This window comes from Pantherophis guttatus, chromosome 1 (assembly GCF_059756535.1).
Source record: "Pantherophis guttatus breed Tessera chromosome 1, ASM5975653v1, whole genome shotgun sequence".
Classification (NCBI taxonomy): Eukaryota; Metazoa; Chordata; class Lepidosauria; order Squamata; family Colubridae; genus Pantherophis; species Pantherophis guttatus.
This window is the reverse complement of record NC_142063.1, coordinates 261,855,203-261,874,796: the sequence shown is the minus strand read 5'-3', so window position 1 is coordinate 261,874,796 and position 19,594 is coordinate 261,855,203. Positions and strand designations below refer to the sequence as shown.

At 37.2% G+C, this 19,594-nt stretch overlaps 1 protein-coding gene and 1 long non-coding RNA gene across 2 annotated transcripts in view; one reads left to right on the top strand and one right to left on the bottom strand.

Moving 5' to 3' along the window:
• Positions 1-16,071, bottom strand: part of AIG1 (androgen induced 1) — a 69,780-nt gene extending 53,709 nt beyond the window's left edge. The window contains exons 1-3 of the mRNA XM_034418942.3: positions 15,653-16,071; positions 6,722-6,877; positions 572-673 (exon numbers count right to left, since the gene is read on the bottom strand). Coding sequence (XP_034274833.1) covers positions 572-673; positions 6,722-6,877; positions 15,653-15,793 — 399 coding nt within the window. The 5' untranslated portion in view covers positions 15,794-16,071. The remainder of the gene's footprint in view (positions 1-571; positions 674-6,721; positions 6,878-15,652) is intronic.
• On the top strand, positions 15,470-19,001 carry LOC117666330 (uncharacterized). The gene is made up of 2 exons (XR_004591729.2): positions 15,470-15,643; positions 16,637-19,001. It is a non-coding gene; the product is annotated as an uncharacterized LOC117666330 (long non-coding RNA).
• Positions 19,002-19,594: the final 593 nt, after the last annotated feature.

Sequence of the window (19,594 nt, the reverse complement as noted above, 5' to 3'; positions counted from 1 at the left end):
AGACAGTTAATACATGAAATCAGGTATACAATAAAAATATTCAGTGAAGAAATAAAGTTTTCATAAATTTTAACACTGGGGGAAATATCCAGCCTTTTCTTCTACAATTTTAAGAAGATTGGGAGGGAAGGGAAATGAAGTTGTTGTTTAAAAAAAAAAACCACGTTGTTTATTTAATGTCACCATTAATGGGACTTGTGCTTGTTTCAGCAGCATATATACTAAAATTGGAATAATGCCATTAATGGGAACTAATGTATTATGTATATTTTATAAATAATCATGTTTTAAACTTGGGAGATTTAACAGCTGTCTAATAACTTTGTGATTTCATATATGTCTGTGGCCTTAATTTTGGCAAAACTAATTCCCTATTGATATTAATAGTAAGTGACAATAAGCTGTTGTAGAAAAGTTACTCCTTTAAAAAAATACCAGACATTTTTCAGCTATTATGCTGTAGACATCCATGGACACTTCATATTATGTATTTCATTATCTACAGATGAAAAAATTGATTCCCTCCCCCCTTAATATTCTTTAAAAGAAACAACACTGTTTTTATACTTACCATTCCATGATTCAGCCAAGTTGGTATAAAATTATCAAGAAGCTTGGGGTAAACAAGTTCTCTGTCATAGATATAGATGCTCCAAAACATTAGCACAACAAACTGGGGCAAAGAGAAAAGAATACATATATATATATTCAGGTATATAAAGTCACACTTTTATTGTAAGAATTACATTTTATCAATATCAATTGATACTGATCAACCAGTTACTATTGTTCTGTTGTGTATACTTTTAATGTACAAAGTAGTTTAAATCTAGGTTGGCTAGCTTATACATATGTGGGTAGTCTTCACTTAGCAATGGTAATTGGGACTGGCAACCCCATAGTTAAGGACAACTGCCTTGGAGCAATTTCAGTTGTCATTGTTAAGCTAATTCCACATGGCCGCTAGGCATGGCATCACATGACCTCCATTTGCATCCTCCTGCCAGCTTCTCAACTGACTTTGCTTGCTGGAAGCTTGCCCTGAAAATTGCAAGTGGTGATCATGTGACTGCAGGATGCTACTACGACTTTTATAATTGTGAGCCAGTTGCCAAGTATCTGAATCATTGTCACATGACTGTGGGGACACTGCAATAACTGCAACTACAAGGACTGGTAGTAAGTCTCCTTGTCCAGTGGTATGGTAAATTTGAATGATTGCTGAATGAATGGTTACTTTTTTCAGTGTTGTCATAACTTTGAATAGTCATAAATCGAGTATTATCTGTATTCATACTGTACTACAATCTATATTATATGCAATTTGAGTGATATTTTGGATATAGTAGTTTCCACAAATAACCCATTAGATTTGGTCCTTTAGGGTCATGCATGAACTAACTGAATCTTAGCAGATTCATCCCTCTAAATAGACATACTTGAAGTACTAAACTATACCACACTTTATAAGTATCACAGTTTATTCTTGCTCAATGCAGTTTACACTCAGAGTAACTATGAACAAATGACCCTGAGAAATATGCGAACCCTATATATTCTAATGTAAGATGCTGAGTTGCCTACTTGAGATATGCTTGACAGCAGCACACTAGCAATCGAAATAGCACTTAGACTTATATACTGCTTTAAAGTGCTTTACAGCCCTCTCTAAATGGATTAGAGAGTCAGCATATTGCCCCTAACAATCTGGATCCTCATTTTACCGACCTCGAAAGGATGGAAGGCTGAGCCAACCTTGAGCAGGTGAGAATTGAACTGCTGGCAGAATTAACCTGTAATATGGCATTCTAACTACTGTGCCACAATGGCTCTAACTATAAAGATGTTATAAAAGGGGAGTAAGTACAATGCTGGACATAGTACTGATAATCATTGACTTACAATGGAATTGGGCCTTCTGTTGTTAAGCAATGAAATCTGCTTAGCAATGGCAATTATCGCAGTCTTGGTTGCCATCATTAGTATTATTAGGTGAGGCAACTTCCTCCTGGCAACCTGCAATCAAAGTCTGTGGACAAGCCTGCAGGAGGTTGCAAGTCCCAGGCTAAGATGCATGCGAGGCATGCCATGGTTAGGATTCACAAAATTGTAGGGGGGAGCCAGAAAGGCATGGGGTGATTCGAAGCGAATGTGTGAGGGAACATGCGAAGCATAGTGAGGGTCCAGAAGGGTATGCAAGACATATGCCATGGATCACGGAAGAGAAAGTGCATGAAGATACGAGGGAGTGAATGACAGGTGCTACACGTCAGGGAAGGTATGCAGTGACGCGCAAGGGTGTGCACCAGGCACCATATAGATCAAGGACGATGTGCGAGGCATAGATCATAGAGGGTACACAAGGGTGTGCAAAAAAGGTGCTGTGTGGGGCAGGGAAGGTATATGGGTGACTGGCACAATATGAGTGCAGAGGATATTCCTTGTCAAGACTCCATGATAGGTAAGGATTTTGGCTTATTTCTCCAAAATTCAGTGTTACATTTGAGGATTTTCTAGTTTAAACTACTGAACAACCTCTAAGTTTTCTGTGGACTTTAGATTCGGAGTCTGACTTTGTCATTCTAAAACACTCCATTTGTTCTTCTTCTGTTCTCTTGCGGCCTTGCTTGAATGTCTGGAATCAGAGCGTGAATCATGTATGCTTTAGCTTATGATTGGTTAGTTGATATTAGGGAAGTTTATGCTCCAAGACAGAAATCCATTTAAGAGCTGATGCAGATGCACATATACTACACTTGTCATACTTTCCTTAAAAAAGCGGTGCCTTTTCCTGCCTTGCATAGTAACTCTATGATCCTAGGAAAGTATGTGTTTGAAATATTGCATCCTTAAATCAAAAGTATATTTTCCTGTGAAAATATACTGTGCCAATACTGTGAGAGCATAGGAAGAGATGGAGCTTCTTTAAGGAGGTGATGACAAATGCGGAAGGCATATCAACACAAACTTTAAAATACAGCAGATCACTACTTAATATTATCCTGTGGAACTATAAAGCAGAATTCATGCTTTCTTTAATGATGGCAGGTTATACCAGTTCTGAGGCAGCAAAGCATATTCCATATACCATGACAATATCACTTCCACGTGTAACAGATATATTTTTATTGAAATACTTGGTTTCTGCCAGACATAATGACACCTGAATAATCTGAATGGTTCTATTTTTGATTCTGGAACATTAATCAAAAATCAAAAATAAAAAATGAAGGATGGGGTCATCTATGTGCTTTATGGCAAACTACAGAATAGTATCCATGTTGTCATTAGTGAGTTATGGCTTCCACTTGCTATTTTCCCATGAATCTTATTTTTAATTAGTGTTCTTCCACAAATCAAATTCACAGTCTAGTTAATCAGTTAACCCTGAAAATCCCTGGATGCTTTCCTGGGCTTCTTTGTGACTTCCTGAAAAATGAAGTGATTTTGATCACATGATCCATGTCAAGATTACGTCTCTTAATTCTGTATCAATGAAATCTAAGATTATATTTCATTTAAGAAAACAAGATGAACTGGCATATTAAACAAAAGCATTAGAAAAGAAACTTCCAGTGCTAGATTTCAAAAAGTAAATCTGATATTAACGGAAGATTTTAAAAAGCTGACATGTATTTGAATATTTTCTGAAGAACAGAAAGCTTATTGACCTTGCTTGTGAGGTAAAAGTGGAAAAGACAAGAAATTCCATCTGTCCCGTCAAAGTCAGCCAAAGTATGCAAAATTGGTTGCAACCATCTGCTGCTCCAGGTGGCCAGAACTTCTTTAATGAAACAGGTAGGTTCAAAAAAGCATGCTTAAGCAAATTATTCTAATTTTAGTCAAGTTGCCCATTCAACATTTCTTAAAACTCAATAGTATCCCATCTGGATCAAAGCAATTCCTTAAGATGTATCAACTCTAGGAATCTAGAAAAATGTAATAAAACAGAATATGATTTTCATACATTCTCTTTAGTGCCCTTCCCTTGTGCTTGAAGCCTTTTTTATTCTGCCAAGGTTTTAATTGAGTCTTTGCTATTTCCCTATTTATGATTCTTTACTTATATTTTCATTATTTGTTCAATTTTTTTTTAACATAGTTTTCTAAAAGTTCACTCAGACATAACTGCCCCCAAATTGCAATGATAGCATTAAAATGTGTTTTTTAAGAAACTGCACTTATTAAATTTTATGGCTTCATCTCAAGAAGTAGAAAAGGACTTTTCATGCAGCAAAACTCTTTTAATGGACAAAATGTGCATTCTGAATGTGTATAATGAATGAAATTGATAATGCAAGATATACAAAATTGATATACAAAGTGATATCTTGGTAATATCACATATACAAAGATGATTAATATACGAAGTTATGCAGCTATCCCCAGTTCAGTGACTGTTCAAAGTTAGGATGGCACTGAATGAGTGGTACTTAAGCCAGTACTTGAAATTTTGGATGTCACAGCACTCACATAGACAAATGATCGGATTTGGGCATTTGGCAACCAGTTCACACTTATTACAGCTGCATCATCTCACAATCATGTGATCGCCATTGGTAACCTTCCCTGATGGCTTCCCAGAAGCAAAGTCCCAGAGATCTCGTATTCCATAGCACCCACTCCACCAGTCTCCTCTTAATACTGTGCACTGACCTGCAGCAATCTCTCTGCTTGCAGCCCTCCCCAACCTGCTTATGCTCCCTAACACCCGCCCATAGTCTCTGCCAGCCCATCTGTAGCCCCTGCTGGTCTGCCTGCATTTCTTTAGGACTTCATTTTAAGGAGACATTAGAGTCAGGCATTTCAATCAATCGCATGTTCAGCAGGTATGAGTGTGGAAAGTTTTTCCTTACTTAAAGTACAGAATTCTGGCTATTCATTAACCAAGTCTGATCTTCACCATACAGATATACAGAAGAGTGACTTTAACAAAGTCACATTTCTGAGGAAACAGCTAGGCTGTAAAATGTTACAAAACTATTTCCAAAAAGTTTGGACTCTACCAGTTCACTATCAGGAAAATCATGTAGAAATGGAGGCCATTCAACACCAATGTTACCCTCTCCCAAAGATTACACTAAGAACAAAATGTGTAATACTCTAGGAGTTTTTAAAGAAACCCAGAGTAAGATCTAGGTCAGGGGTCCCCAATCTCCTGGCCTGTGGCCCTTTACTGGGCTGCTGGACCCATTGACAATTGGGTCACACAAACAGCCCCACTCATGCACACACAAATGAAGCTGTGTGCGTGCACGCATCTGTCCCTCGCACAAAACCATTCTCTCTCCCCCCCTCTTCATCAGGCTGCCAACTCAGAAAGGTTGGGGACCGCTGGTCTAAGGAACTAAAAGCCTCTCTCACATTGGCAAACGCCAGTGATCATGAGACACCCCCCCCTTTGGGAGAACACTGAATAACAATGGTGTGCATGGAACAATTGCAAGGAGAGAGCCACTGCTCTCCAAAATGAACACTGCTGCCCATCTACAGTTTGCAAAATACCATGTGGAAAAGTTAGAAGGTTACTGGAAGAGTGTTCTGTAGAAAGATGAGACTAAAATAGAAAAGTTTTGGCTTGAATGAAAAGTATTATGTTTGACAAAAGGCAAACACTATTCCAGTATAAGAACCTTATCCTATCTGTGAAACATGATGGTGGTTGTATCATGGTTTGTATCAGCTTTTCTGCCTCTTGAGGACTAGGGAAACTTGCCATCATTGACCACGAGATATCAATGGATTGGGATGGGAACCATGAACTCTGAATTGTATCAGAAAATTCTACAGGAAAATATCAGGGTATCTGCTGTGAAGTGAAGCTGAAAGTGGGTCATGCAGCAAGACAATGACCTTAAATAGATAAGTTGCACAACCAAAGAATGATTGAAGTAGAAGAAATAAATATTTTGGAAAGGCCAAGTCAAAATCCTGACTTTAATCCTAGAACTGACCTGAGGAAGCTCACCAACATCCTGGAGTTAAAGCTGCTATATATAAGGAGGAATGGACTAGAATTCCTCCAAGCCAAAGCACAGGACTTATTAACAGTAATTGGAAATGTTTAACTGCAGAGGAGCACACTAGTAACTGAAAGCAAAAGTTCACATACTTTTGCCACACATAAATATGTAACTTGGGATCATTTTCCTCAAAGAATAAATGAACAAGTCTAATGGTTTTGACTCATTTGTTTAATTATATCCTCTTTAGTTTTAGGATTTGTGTAAAGAACAGATCATGTTTTAGGTCATAATGCTGAAATTTTGAAAATTAAAAACAATTCAAAAACTCTTAAGTACTCTATGCTATTTTGCTGTTTTGTTTCTCTTACAAATGCACTTTAAATTGATTATCAGTACTTTTAATTGTTTTAATCATTATTTTTATATTACAAGTGTCCCTACATGTGAATTTGGAGGCATATAGAGATAAATTATACATTTAAAGCTGGGAAATAGTTTCTTTTTCTGTATAGCAGTCCTATATTATCCACAGCTCTTACAGTATGTACTAAACATTTTTGTTAATACAATTACATTAAATGAATAAATAGAATTATCTATAAATGCAGTAAATAAATGGCACATTTTAGTCTATAAAATTGCACTGGTGACTATGAGCTTTCCTTTAAATACCTGACATTTTAAAAAACAGATTAAAAACCAAGGGTGGTATACTCCAAATTGGAAGGAAATTCCTTTCTTTCCATGGTACTTACAACCCCAATGGGAAAAGCTAAAACAGCCATCATCCAATCACGGAGAGAGATGAGTTTTCTTAGTTGCCTTTCTTGTTCTTGGCTGTCATTTCCTTTAGTCAGAAGGCTGGAAAGGTCAGTCAGTACACAGATCCCAAAAAAGACTGCTTGAACCACCTGCATTAGAAATATAAACATACTGAAACATAAATATCTCGGTTTCGATATTATCATTTTTAGCTGTAGATCCCTCCTAGTGGTGGTGACATTTGGCAGCAGTGAATTTATTGAGCTTTTTAAAATGCTCAGGCTGGATATTGTTCAGGCTTACTCTGAAACCTTGCTTTATAAAAAAAATAGGAGGAATAGAATCTTTACTATCCAGAGTAACTCTGGCTTAATAAGTCAAACCACTATTTCTAATATGCAATGAAAATGTATTATTCTCATTTTCTGCTCTACCAAGTGTGAGTGTATTTCTTCATACAGAGATGAAAGGGCTGCTTAGCAAGCATGGAAGAATAGACAGGATATGTGCATTTATCCTGAACTCTTCCTCTTCAATTATGGTATTAATGCCAATTCTGAGGCAGGGGCAGTCTGGCATCATTCTGAAAAAAAATACTATACTATCTGTCTCTGTGGATGTTTTTCTCCCTTAATGCACCAACATTTCATTTCTGGTCCCCACTGTCAACATCTTTGTACTTTTGCCATATATGAAAAATATAAAAATACCCTGACATCTACTTAAGTAACCATCACCTTTTGTTTTAAAAAGCTCTAAATTATATGCTGTTTCTTCTGCTTCTTCTGAACTGTACGTATAAAATCTGTCCTTATTACTTTCCATGTCCTGTTTACAATACAGGGCATTTTTATCCATTTAGCAAATATGTGTTTATGTGGAATGTATTTTTACTACCGGTAGATCACATCTCATATTATCTTTTCTAAAGTTTAATTTTGCTTGACTCCTATTCAGCATATACAATTATTTTGAATTAAATATATTTTATATTACATACAATATTAGAGTTGTGATTGGTGATATATCCTAGGCTCGTGTGCCACAGGTGGCACACGGAGCCATATTAGTGGGCACGCCAGCTCAGCTCTGGGGTGTATGCGCGCGCTGGCCAGTTGATTTTCGGGCCTTCATCCTGCCTCTGGAGGGCCTGGGGAAGGGGGGTTGGAGAAGGCCCGCTTTTCTTTCTTACCTGGCTCCAGATCCTCTCTATTTAACTGGGAAGGGTGAAAACAGCCTTTCCCACTCCCTTGGAGGCCCTATGGAGGCTGAAAGGGCCCATTTCCTGACTCCCGGTGGGACAGGAAGTGACCTTTTTTGCTGTCCCCAGCCTCCAGAGACTCCTAGAGAGGCTCCTAGAGACTTCTAGAGAGGCTCTGGAGGCTGGGGATAGCAAAAAATATCACTTCCTGTCCCACCGGACGTTGGGAAATGGGCCGTTTTCAGGCCTTTGGAGGGCCTCCGAGAGAGTGAAAAAGGCTGTTTCACCCTTCCCAGATAAATAGAGAGGATCTGGAACCAGGTAAGAAAGAAAAACGGGCCTACCAGGCCATCATGTGCCAGGAGCGGGGTGGGGGGTGGGGTTTAGTACGCGCATGTGTGTGGGCACACGCGCGTGCGCGACCCTCCCCTGCCCCCCTCTCCTGGCACGTGATGGCAAAAAGGTTAGCCATCACTGTCCTAGGCCATCAATTAATACTAGAAAAGGCCATCAACAAGCTAGGTAAACTTTGGCTTAACTTGTTGAGCAAGGAAAGAAACATTTATTGCAGATATTTATACTAAGTTGTACTTATATATTAAGTTTACAATACATTAAAATTCTTATCATGTTTTAAAATAAATAGTTCACTCAACCAAAATAGAATGATTTAGAGAAATCTTTCTCTGATAAGTACCAGACAAATTATTTATGTGAAAATTCTAAAATATACAGAATGCACCACATGGTCCAAAGCAAAGTGGCTTTCCTAATTAATGTTAAGTAAGATGAAGGCAAGATCTTGCCTTATTGGCATTCTGATGCCCTGTGACATCAGAATGTTACAATAAATCTGTAACTGTTTGAATAAATATTTTATTATTTATTAATTTTTTCCTTACTTTGTCATATTCAAATGATTCTTGGCTTTTCATATATTCCTAGAAGCTTTATAACTTTAGGAAGACAAAAGGTCTGGATAAAACTACATTACTATATAGAAACAACACACCCATGTTGTTACCAGAAGTCAATATTCTATGGGGGAGAAGGGAGGTTAATTTAATTGGTATTTGCCACACATCAGTTGCACACCAATTCAAACAGTACATTAGTATTGCGTGTGTTGTTTATGTTACAAGACTGTTTTTGGTTGCCTTTCTGATCTTTCTGGCCTACTTCACTCCTCTTGCTCAGTTATTTTTACTCAATTTTCATTTACCCACCTCAGCTTGCGGATTATGTCTCAATTTCATTTTGACCTTCTCTTCTCTATTAATTTATTAATGCAGATCTTAATCACTATAAACCATAAATACAGCATAAGGTATTACTAAAATCATGTAATCATCCTTGCACTATTTGAATAAATACAAAATAGTAATAAACAAGAACACCAATAAAGCTAGAGACCACTGATGTCTGAGACATTATATCAAAGTAACTTTAGAAGCAATTAGAGAAACACCAAAGATGCCAGATTTCTAGACTCTTAGCCTTGGGAGTATGATAAGGAATTCCTAAAGCCATTCACAAAGTATCTACAACGTTATGACTCCAAAAATTATCATAAGCTTTGACTGTTCATCCCTAATTAATCCAGTAATTTTTGAAAATACTGTTTCCAGCAAGATTTCCCTTTGAAGTGCTTTCAATTTATTATTTTTGTCCATCAAATACATTTAATTTTTGTTTTTGTTATCTCTGAATTTTAGATCCATACTTTGTATATCATCAGGAAATAAAAATGTTATGTATATATTTAATTAGCCAAACTGAAAAAAATGCAAAATACAGTACTAAATAATTTGGACTGTTCTGACAAAATTCATCTATGTCCCCATTTCTATAATATCAGAATGCATGGAGCTGAATAGGAAAAGGATGCAATACTATTAAAATGATTCAATTTAAAAACAAACTAAACTGAAATTTCCATGAGGAAATCCTAGGGAAAAAATCATTTGGTCTTTTTTATATATTTAGAAACAAAACAAAATCTACCCGCAAAGGCAAACTTGATGCAGAATGACATGAAACACGATCCCAAATGATTGTGATCCAGATGATCAATCCAGCTTTGTAAAAATGTAATCATTTTTGCACAGTAGATAATACTTTACTTCTCTTCCTTAACATACTTCAGGTTTGTTTGTTTGTTTGTAGCCTGCCTTTATTATTTTTAAAAATAACTAAAGGTGGCAAATAGGTCCAATGCACCTTTCTCCTCCTATTATCCCCACAACAATCTTCTCCCTGTTTTTGAGTGCAAGAGAATATGGAGGTCTCAAGAAGCCAAAAAGACAGAGGGAGAATTATCTCAGAGAAAAGAAAGCTAAATAAACTGGAAAGGGAACTAAACTTTCCCATTTACTTGAAGTCTATCTTTATGAATACATATATTCCCACCATCTTGTAGCAATATTATTAGTACTACTTTGTAAATTATCATCATCTTAAATATCTACATACATATATGGAAAACAAAGTATTATAATTGACCATAAGAAAATTAATAACAGTGATAATATAGAACTAGTTGAGCCATTCATTTTCTTTCACCTCTAGGAAGAAGGCAATGGCAAACAATTTCAAAAATTGCAGCTAAGAAAACTGCAAGGGCTTTTCCAGACAATCACAAAGCGTCAAGAATGATTTCGACCTATATTTATTGGTCATATCAGAATGGTTTTGATGTTTTGAATTAACTTTATTAATATTTAAAGACATGTAGGAAGTTAACACCCACCCCTTTCCTAGAGGAATGAAATATTTTGGGAAAGATTAAAAAGACAGAATATTATGTTTCCCTGGATGAGAAATGGCGAAGCATGTTTTAAAGACGAAGCAGCTCCCATCTTCCTGCCCCCACCCTTTGTCAATGGGCCAGAGGCAGAAACTCTATCTCTATCAATGGACCATCATCTGCAACACAATAAGACCCATCTAGCAACAGAAATTCACCACATGGCACCTGGGAAGATTACATCAGTCAGCAAGGCTAGCTAAGACCCCACCCCCTGGGAGTCTGACAACCAATCAGGATACTCTTTCGGGGCCCCAGGAAGTTCAAAGCCAGAGAGGCATAAAACCCGGGGACTCACTGCATCTCAGCCCCTTTTTCTGTTCAGGAACTCAAACCATGTGATCCTGTCCACCATTAAACCATCTTTCCAAGCAGTCTCCATATTTCCAGTGTCTTTTTCCCCACTTGAGCCTGAGTGGCGTAGGAAGCTAATGCCTCCTAAGGCAGCATTTAACATCCAGTTGCCTGTAATTACTGCGAGTTCAATTCTTACCAGGCTCAAGGTCGACTCAGCCTTCCATCCTTTCTAAGGTGGGTAAATTGAGGACCCAGTTTGTGGGGGCAATAAGCTGACTTTGTATAAATATACAAAAGTATGAAGGCTATTGCTTAACGCATTGTAAGCCGCCCTGAGTCTCCGGAGAAGGGCGGCATATAAATCAAATTAAAAAAACAAAACAAAACTTGGAGCTGAACCCAGAAGGATATTTCTTCTAACAGACAGTAATAGCAAAACAAGAGCCAGATTGGTATAGTGGTTACAGACCCTAGGATAGAAACTGGAAGACTGAAAGGGTTAGTCCTGCCTTTGATATGAAATCAACTGGGTAATCTTTGACAATCATTTTCAGCCTTAGTAAAAAGACAATGCAAATCACTTCTAAAAAATGTTGCTAAGAAAATATTATGAAAACTGGCGGAAAATAAAATGAATAAACTAAACATGAGTTTACCATATCAGATATTATTTGTCTTAATTAGAAATACAATACAATACAATAAATACAATTAGGTATACAATACCCTCCACTTAGAATACAAGTATATATTAGAATGCCTGAACACATTATTTGAGAACTAGACTTGAACTAATTTTTTTTTTTAAATTGAACCTAGGAAAATTCCAAGTACGCTAATTTCCAAGAACTTCAAATATATACATTCAAGCAATCTTATTTATTTTAAGAAGCAGCTATGAATGGTAATTTGGTAGAGGTAACATTGAGAATTAAGGCACTTCCAGGTTTACTAAAAATATGTAGACATTTAATATGCCACTGCCACGTTGAACAAGGCAAGTGTCCAAAAATAACTAATTCCTTTTCAAAAGCAATCTCAAAAGAACTGTTAAAATTAGTAAATCTCTTCTGCAGATGAAATCAAAATACCACGGTCAAATATTTTAAAGTGTGTTGCTTTGTGAATCAGCATAAAGCCAAATAACTGAATATTATATTATATGCATAATGATACAAGCCCAATGTGCAACATCAAAATGTAGACAGCAGGATCTGTGGCACTCTACAAATTTGGTTGATGTCTCTAAAACTCTGTAGATTTAGTATCCCTATTCCCAGAGAGACAAAATTGATGTTATTAACCTAATGCTTGTTCCGTTCTGTATCAAAGCATAAATGTATTGTATCAGAATATCTTTGTAATGCAATATTTAAGAAGAAAAGGGACAATTTATGTTCTTTTCGGATATATTCTATGAGCCTCTGAAACCATCCAAAATAAGTCAAACCTATCCAAACTCATTTCCATTCAATTTCATTTTCATTTTTAATGGTTTTTGTCTTTCTATTGTTTTAATTTATGTTATTGTATATAGCGGCCAAGAGGCTGCATTTCGGGATGAGTAAAGTAAGTGTAATAGCTCTCTTCCAACATTGCTCCTAGCAAGTAGAAGGTAAATATGGTAGTTTTGATACCGGATAGTCTTTTCCTTTATGTCTGTACTTCTTTTACCAACAACTCTAATTATTTCCTTTTATTGGTCATAAATTGCTGAACATGCAGCTTTAATAGACAATTCCATGCAAAATGCAGAAAATTTCTCTGTTCACTTATCTACAGCATGCATAATTTTATGCATTTTATTGTATTCCCTCACTTGCCTTCTTTCTTAGCTAGACAGACTTAAATACTGTGCTTAGCAAAATGCTAGTGATTTATCGATTTTATAAATTATCAAAACTCTGGAGGTATGAAGAAAGATGTGCTAAAAATAAAATTGTGTAATTTGGTTATGATGAAAGGAAGAGTGCTATCAAATCAGAAGATTTCTCATAAGTTGCAGATTTGAACACTATAATTTACACTTCTTTGACAAAGTATGTAAAATTGGTTTATCCTGTTGGGAAACATTATTCTACTAAAGAATACAATTTATTGGAGATTAAACTCTACAGGAAAAGCCCAGTCTGATACTTCCTTCATCAAGTATTTGTTTTCTGCCCTAAGCATTTATGAAGGCTTCCAATGTATTGTTAGAATATTAAAAAATAAAGTACAATAAAGTTTCCTCTGATCTGAGCTTGACTCCCTGTGACTCCATTGAGAGATTCATGCAATTTTCTTGATAATGATTTGGAAGCAATTTGCCATAACTTTCTACTGGGATGTATTTTTGACTTTCCACTCTACCCACAGCTCTGATACTATTTGTAGGTCACCTAAGTATCAGCTAGTCTCGATACTACTTAGCCTCCAAGGCCAGACAAGGTCAAATGTGTGCTGTCATCAATTGAGAAAGCAAAAAGTTATCTTTATGAAATGTAGTTATTTTCCCCCTTTTTTCTGAACAATTTAACACAATTTAACATGGATCACTTTCTCAGCAAGAGACTGTATTACATCTAACCTCAAATAATTGAAAAGAAGACATGACATCAATACAAGGCTATCCTGGTCACCTGGAAGTTTTTTTCATTCTTGAAAAGATAGACATAATGCTGAGAAAGGGATTTATTTGTTTATTTATCCGTTTTATTTATATAAACTGCCAACTCATATATATGACTCTGGGCAACTCACACACTTAAAAATAGAAAACAATAAATAGTTACAAATAAATAACGGAAATAAAAACCATCAAAAACTGATTAAAACAAGTTTAGGTAATATTTTTACATAAAGATTGAAAATTCAAACTTTTAAATATCACTTGCAGATCAACTACCCAAACCTTGAGTCTCTGTGATGCAAAAGATTGAGCTTAAATTTAGTATTGAACTTTGGGTCAAGGAAGCAAATTATTTGCTTTTTTATTTATATCCATATTCAGTCCTACTGTACCCAAGATCGGAGATTGACGATTTGAGGAGGTAGACTAAAACACTGGAGATATACTTGACACTTTTTTTATCTATCAAGAGTCATGAATCACTGTTATGACTTCTGAGTCTCAGATCTTTAGGGGAAAGACACTCTACTTTAGTGGGACCTTCTAAACTGGAAGATGGTATCTTGCTCTCATACAGAGTCAAAAAAATGAACAAAACCTTCCTACTCTCACAATTTTAATCTTCTAGCAGAATTCTCCAGCACTACACATAAGGGGAAGTATGCATTTCTGAAAATGTAATGTTCTGACTAGGGGGCACCCAAACAGCAAAGCACAAAACATGAGGTCGGATCAACCAATCAGCAGGATGTGCACCTTTGCACAATGTACAGTTGAGATTTGGGAAGTATTTGTGTCAGCCCATCTGCAGCTATCTGCAACCTACAGTTACCCAACAACTCCTTTGCAGCATAAATATGCAGTGACAGCTATGGGCAGTTATGGGCAACTCAAATTCAGCCTTTAGACTACAAAATAAGGCAAGGTTCTTTAAAATTTCAGGTAGTTCCTCCAGAATGGGCAGAGCTAACTATGGCAGGATAAATAATAGTTCAAATACTTTAGCGTGGCTGGAAATTCTGGAATAATATTTTTATGTGTTCCTACTAGAAGAAAACTTCGCCTAGTAATGAATCGTTACACTGGGTGCGGTAACCAAAAAAATCTTGGCCAGCACTAAGAAAACTTGCAAACGAAGGAAGTTTCCAACTATCAATTGCAAAAGGCCACGCTGCTTAGATTCACACATATATTATGCCATTACAATATCCTAGGACCGAGATCCTTGGGAAGAACTGATGGCAGGAAGGCCAACACCAGCTAAAGAACTGGTAAACTGTGACTTTGCATTAATAATAATAATATAATAAAATAATAATCAAACAAATAGTTAGAATGTAAATGACATTTTAACTTGGATGTTCACGAAATATGTGGCAATTCTAAAGAAAAGAAACTAGCCAACCTTTTTAAATTGATGAACTGCTTTTTGGAAAGCATTTTGCTTGTGAGATAATATAATGCACAATATCCCAAAGGTGCTTTTTTTCAAGAGACAACTGGACTTTCGGGTTTCTCCTTTTCCTAATGTACAATAATGTCATTCATTGGGGTTGCTATCCTCTCAGCAGCTACCTATCATTCTCTTTCTCCTTACAGAGTTGCAGCTTTCATTTTTTTGGAGAAGTGCCTCGTATCGCTATTTCTAAATGCGGGGGAGTCAATAATCCTAATATATTTCACTCTCTTCCCTAGCACTGTTCATGTGCGCAGTCAATAAACAGACATCTCCAAACGGCAGCGTTGCGACCGCGGTGCCTTTTTCTTCTTTCTTTAAAAAAAAAAAACGACGGTGCGAATGAACAGCGTCTTCCTTCACAGCACCTCCCCTTCTGGCGTCCCCTTGAAAGCGCTGCCCGTCACCAGTCCTTCCGCGCAAAAGAGGCCTCATCCCCGGGGCAAAATTTTAAACAGGGAAAGCATCCACTCTCCTTGCCCGGGATACGGGATCGCATCCTTCACATCCCGAGGAAGAGGAGGCGGAGGTGGCGGCGTGCAAGGTGACTTACCAGGTTAATGAAGGTCAGAAATTTCCAGCTGCCTCCATAGGTCTGGTGCGCTGGCATGTCAATGGCCTTGTAATTGCACAGGATGGAAAAATAGGAGAGGAGGATGGCGACCCGCAGCACCTGCCCGGGCACGAGCGCCATGTTGTGTCTCCTTCCCCCCCCCCCCCAATTAAGGCCTGAGCGCCGAACGAAGCGGGCGGCTAAAAGCGACGGGCGCGCGCTTCGTTCGCGGTTCAGGGGCGCGCGCCGAGCCTGGGAAGCGGAGCGCGAGCGAAAAAGGTCGCCGCGCGTTCGGCGCCGCTCAAGTGTTCCCCGCGGGGGATGAAAGCAACGCGAGCGGAGCCATAGACTTCTGGCGTGTATTAACTTCTGGCGTGTAGATCCACCCACTGTGCCCCACTTCCGGGGTGATTTTGGACGCCATCTTTAATGTTGCCCAAGAGAGAGAGAGAATTGCCCATAGGAAACAGCAGGGAAGGCTTGGGCTGCACCTGGGCGGCAAGGGTCCTTCCGCCTCTTCCTCCGGGAGGCGACAATGCAAAGTTGCAGGAAAGTAAAAAATGAACGCGTCCGTAGTTTCTATCGCTCCCGTTGCACTTGCATTTGCTTTTAGTCCCAGTGTAACACAGAAGGAGGTTGCTTCGGCAGGTTGAAGTTTGGAGTACGAGATCTTTGCTGCAACTTGACCGGTGTTCTTGCATCGAATTGGGGACTGCATTTCCCGCCCGGCTTTCACTTTTCCATATAAATAGGGAAATAAAACCACAATTTCCGCCAGCATAAAGGGGCTGATGTCTTCAGCCTGATCGGAGTCATTGAAAGTGGCAGAGCAGATTTCATTTATTTAAAAGCTAAACGCACGTACACCCACACAACTATGTTGCATTGCATTATCAATTGCAATAACATCCTTTCTTTTTCTTCTTCCGGAGAAATGAGGTTGTCTGTTTATAGCTTGACTAAATTTTGGGGGGTTTTTTTCAGATTTTTTTTATAGAGAGAGCGCGCTTACCTGCACGTCACGTTTAAGTGCGTATAGCACTATTCAAAGGAGGAGGAGGAAGCTTCGTCTTCAGACTTATAGATCGTCATTCCCAAACTCTACAGTAGCTGACTACAATTAAGGGGGTCATAAAGACTTCAGAATCGGTTCAACCCTGAGAATATCCAAGATGTGGACGGTGATGTCGATTGCTGGACTCGGAAACATTCTCAGAGTCACCTTCTGGGTCTGATTGTCTTCTTAAATTATTCCTAACCTGGGATTATTCTAACGCACATGTTCATCTCAAAACCAGCTCCCCCCCCTTTTTGTTTTTCACAAAGCTACTAAAATAAATAAAAAAATCAGTTAATGGGATATAAAAGTAGTTCAAAATTCCCCCAGATGCTGACACTGCCATCTGCATTTATTCCATTGTGTACTTTCCTGCTGTGAATTATTCCCTGAATAAACTCTTCAACAGAACCAGGTAGTATCTGGCATCCCTAAAATTCTTCACTGTTGAGAAGTTTATTTTATGAATAAAAAGAATTCAGCTATGTAGAAAATGCCTTGCAGTTAAAAGCAATAGATATAGATAAACATAACTAGATAGATCAATTAGAGAGATATTTGTGTGTGTGTGTGTGTGTGTGAGAGAGAGGGGGGGGGGAGATGGCATCCATTCAGAGCAAATATCCACAATGGTTGCAAGCAGAATTCCAAATGGATCTTTTCAGGTGGTTGCAATATGCCTAAGGTTTTATACAGAATGATTCTGTTGCATTCAGACAGTTATGGGTACTTAGCAAACAGCATTATTATCTCATACCTCTTAAGATTGCAGAAGATTGAGCCATCTATAATATCAAAAACAATCTTCTCTTGGTGAGGTGGATAAAGGGGGAGTACTCATGACCATAAGGAAGTTGGATTATTTAAACAATGCTCCAGTACCTCATTTTAGAGATATTGAGGTGGTACAGATGGTGAAGAATGCCAAAAGGAGTTATATGACTTTCTGAAGAACGTTCTCCCAAATGCACAAAACATACTTTGAGAAAGTTATTCTGGCATCTCCTTACTTGGGAATGTGGGGCAGCAATACAGTAGACAGGGGTGGTGCATTTATGAAGACTAGAAGACTTCCAAGGTACCTTCCAACTCTTGTTCCATATTCTGTATGTCTTCTTTTGATGATGTCTAGTTACCTACCAATAAATCCCAGAATTCATGAGATACTGTGGTTAGATTTTGCAAGATTTGTTTTTGTATGAAATCTCTCAAGATCTTGTCAATTTTGATTGTGAATATTTGCCTGCTTTGAACTTTAGTTTAGAACATAGCAGACAATAATAATATACAATCATTTCTGTTCAAACGCATCAAAAAAACAATGAAAAAAATTCTAGTGAACATTTTGAAACTATAATAAAATAGAGAAAATATCTATCAACAAAGCCCAAGAACCAAAAAAGAATACTATTCATTACCCATATAAAGGTAAGCCATTCAGATTTAAAATCAGTCCTGTGCAATAAACTCTTTCTCATGGGTATCCGGTTGTAGTTCAGTATTCACTTTAAATGTTCTTACAAAGTGAGCTGAAAATAATAGAATGAAACCCCACAGAATCAAAGGCAAAACCTTTCTCTTAGAAAACGGAAATCAAATGCATAGGTATAAGACGGGATAATTCTCCACGTAGTAGTACTTGTGAGAAAGATCTTGGAATAGTAGTTGATTATCAATTTAGTGTAACTTGAAGGGTGATGTGACTGCAGAAATAACAAATGAAAATGTTGGCTTCACGAAGAGAAGCTTTTAAAGTAGCTTTTAATAATGAAAAGTAACTGTGCTGCATTATTCTGTATTGGGCAGATCCCTTGAGTCCAGTTCTGAGCACCACACTTTGAGAGTTCAAACAAATTTGATATTAAACGATTGGCAGTGTTTAGCCTTGAGAAGGGGAGAATGGTATAAAAGGGAGAAGTTTATCATGCTTCATGTATGTGAAATAATGTTACAAAAGAATGTCAGGATCTTTTCAATATTGTTCCAAAGTGTAGGAGGGGAAATAATGAATTTAACTGTCAGAAAGAAAGATTTTGACTGAATATTAAGAAAAACTTTTAAGATAACTTATTAAGAATATATTTATTATAATCAGCCACTGATTTCTTAATGACTCAATTTTCATTGCTTGCAGGTCCTGTATTGCATTATATTATGAGCTAATATTTCCTTGTCCATCCTAAATTAATGAATATATAATACTTCTTTCTGAAATATTGTATGTTACATGCATTTGGTAAAAGTGATTAACATCCTGAAAACTTTATAAGCAATAAAAATGTTGTCCTTAAATTGCCACAATATCCTTTGTTGTTTTATTTCAGTAAATTAAGTAGTTGCCATCAAATCATTGTTGACTCTTAACCATCTAGGCATGATATAAACAATTTAAAATCTCTTGGATCACATCTCCCCCTTGTCTCATGATGCACTTTGATAGTCTCCTTCCTTTACTGTTGTTAAATAATTTCTGATGCTTCAAATCTCTAAGATCATCTATCAATAATCAACTACTCATATAAGTTCATTTGTGTCATCAATGATAATATCAAGCCACATGTCTTTTTCATTTCCCCCCATTTTTCCAATGATCATAGCATTTCCCAATGATTCTTGTCTTCACATTATATGTCAAAAATATTTAAATTTTATCTTAAATTTTAGTGCTTCCAATGAGGAGACTGGTTTTATTTTATGTACTACTGAATTATTAATTCTCGCAGTCCAAGGTAGTCTGAACAATTTTCTCTAGCACTACAGTTTAAAGTCATCATTTTTTTCTTCATTCAACATTTTTAAGTCTAGTTTTCATAGTAGTATGTTACTTCTGGGGGGGGGGGGTGAATTGAAAATCCATTGATATTAAACAAATTAGGAACATGCAT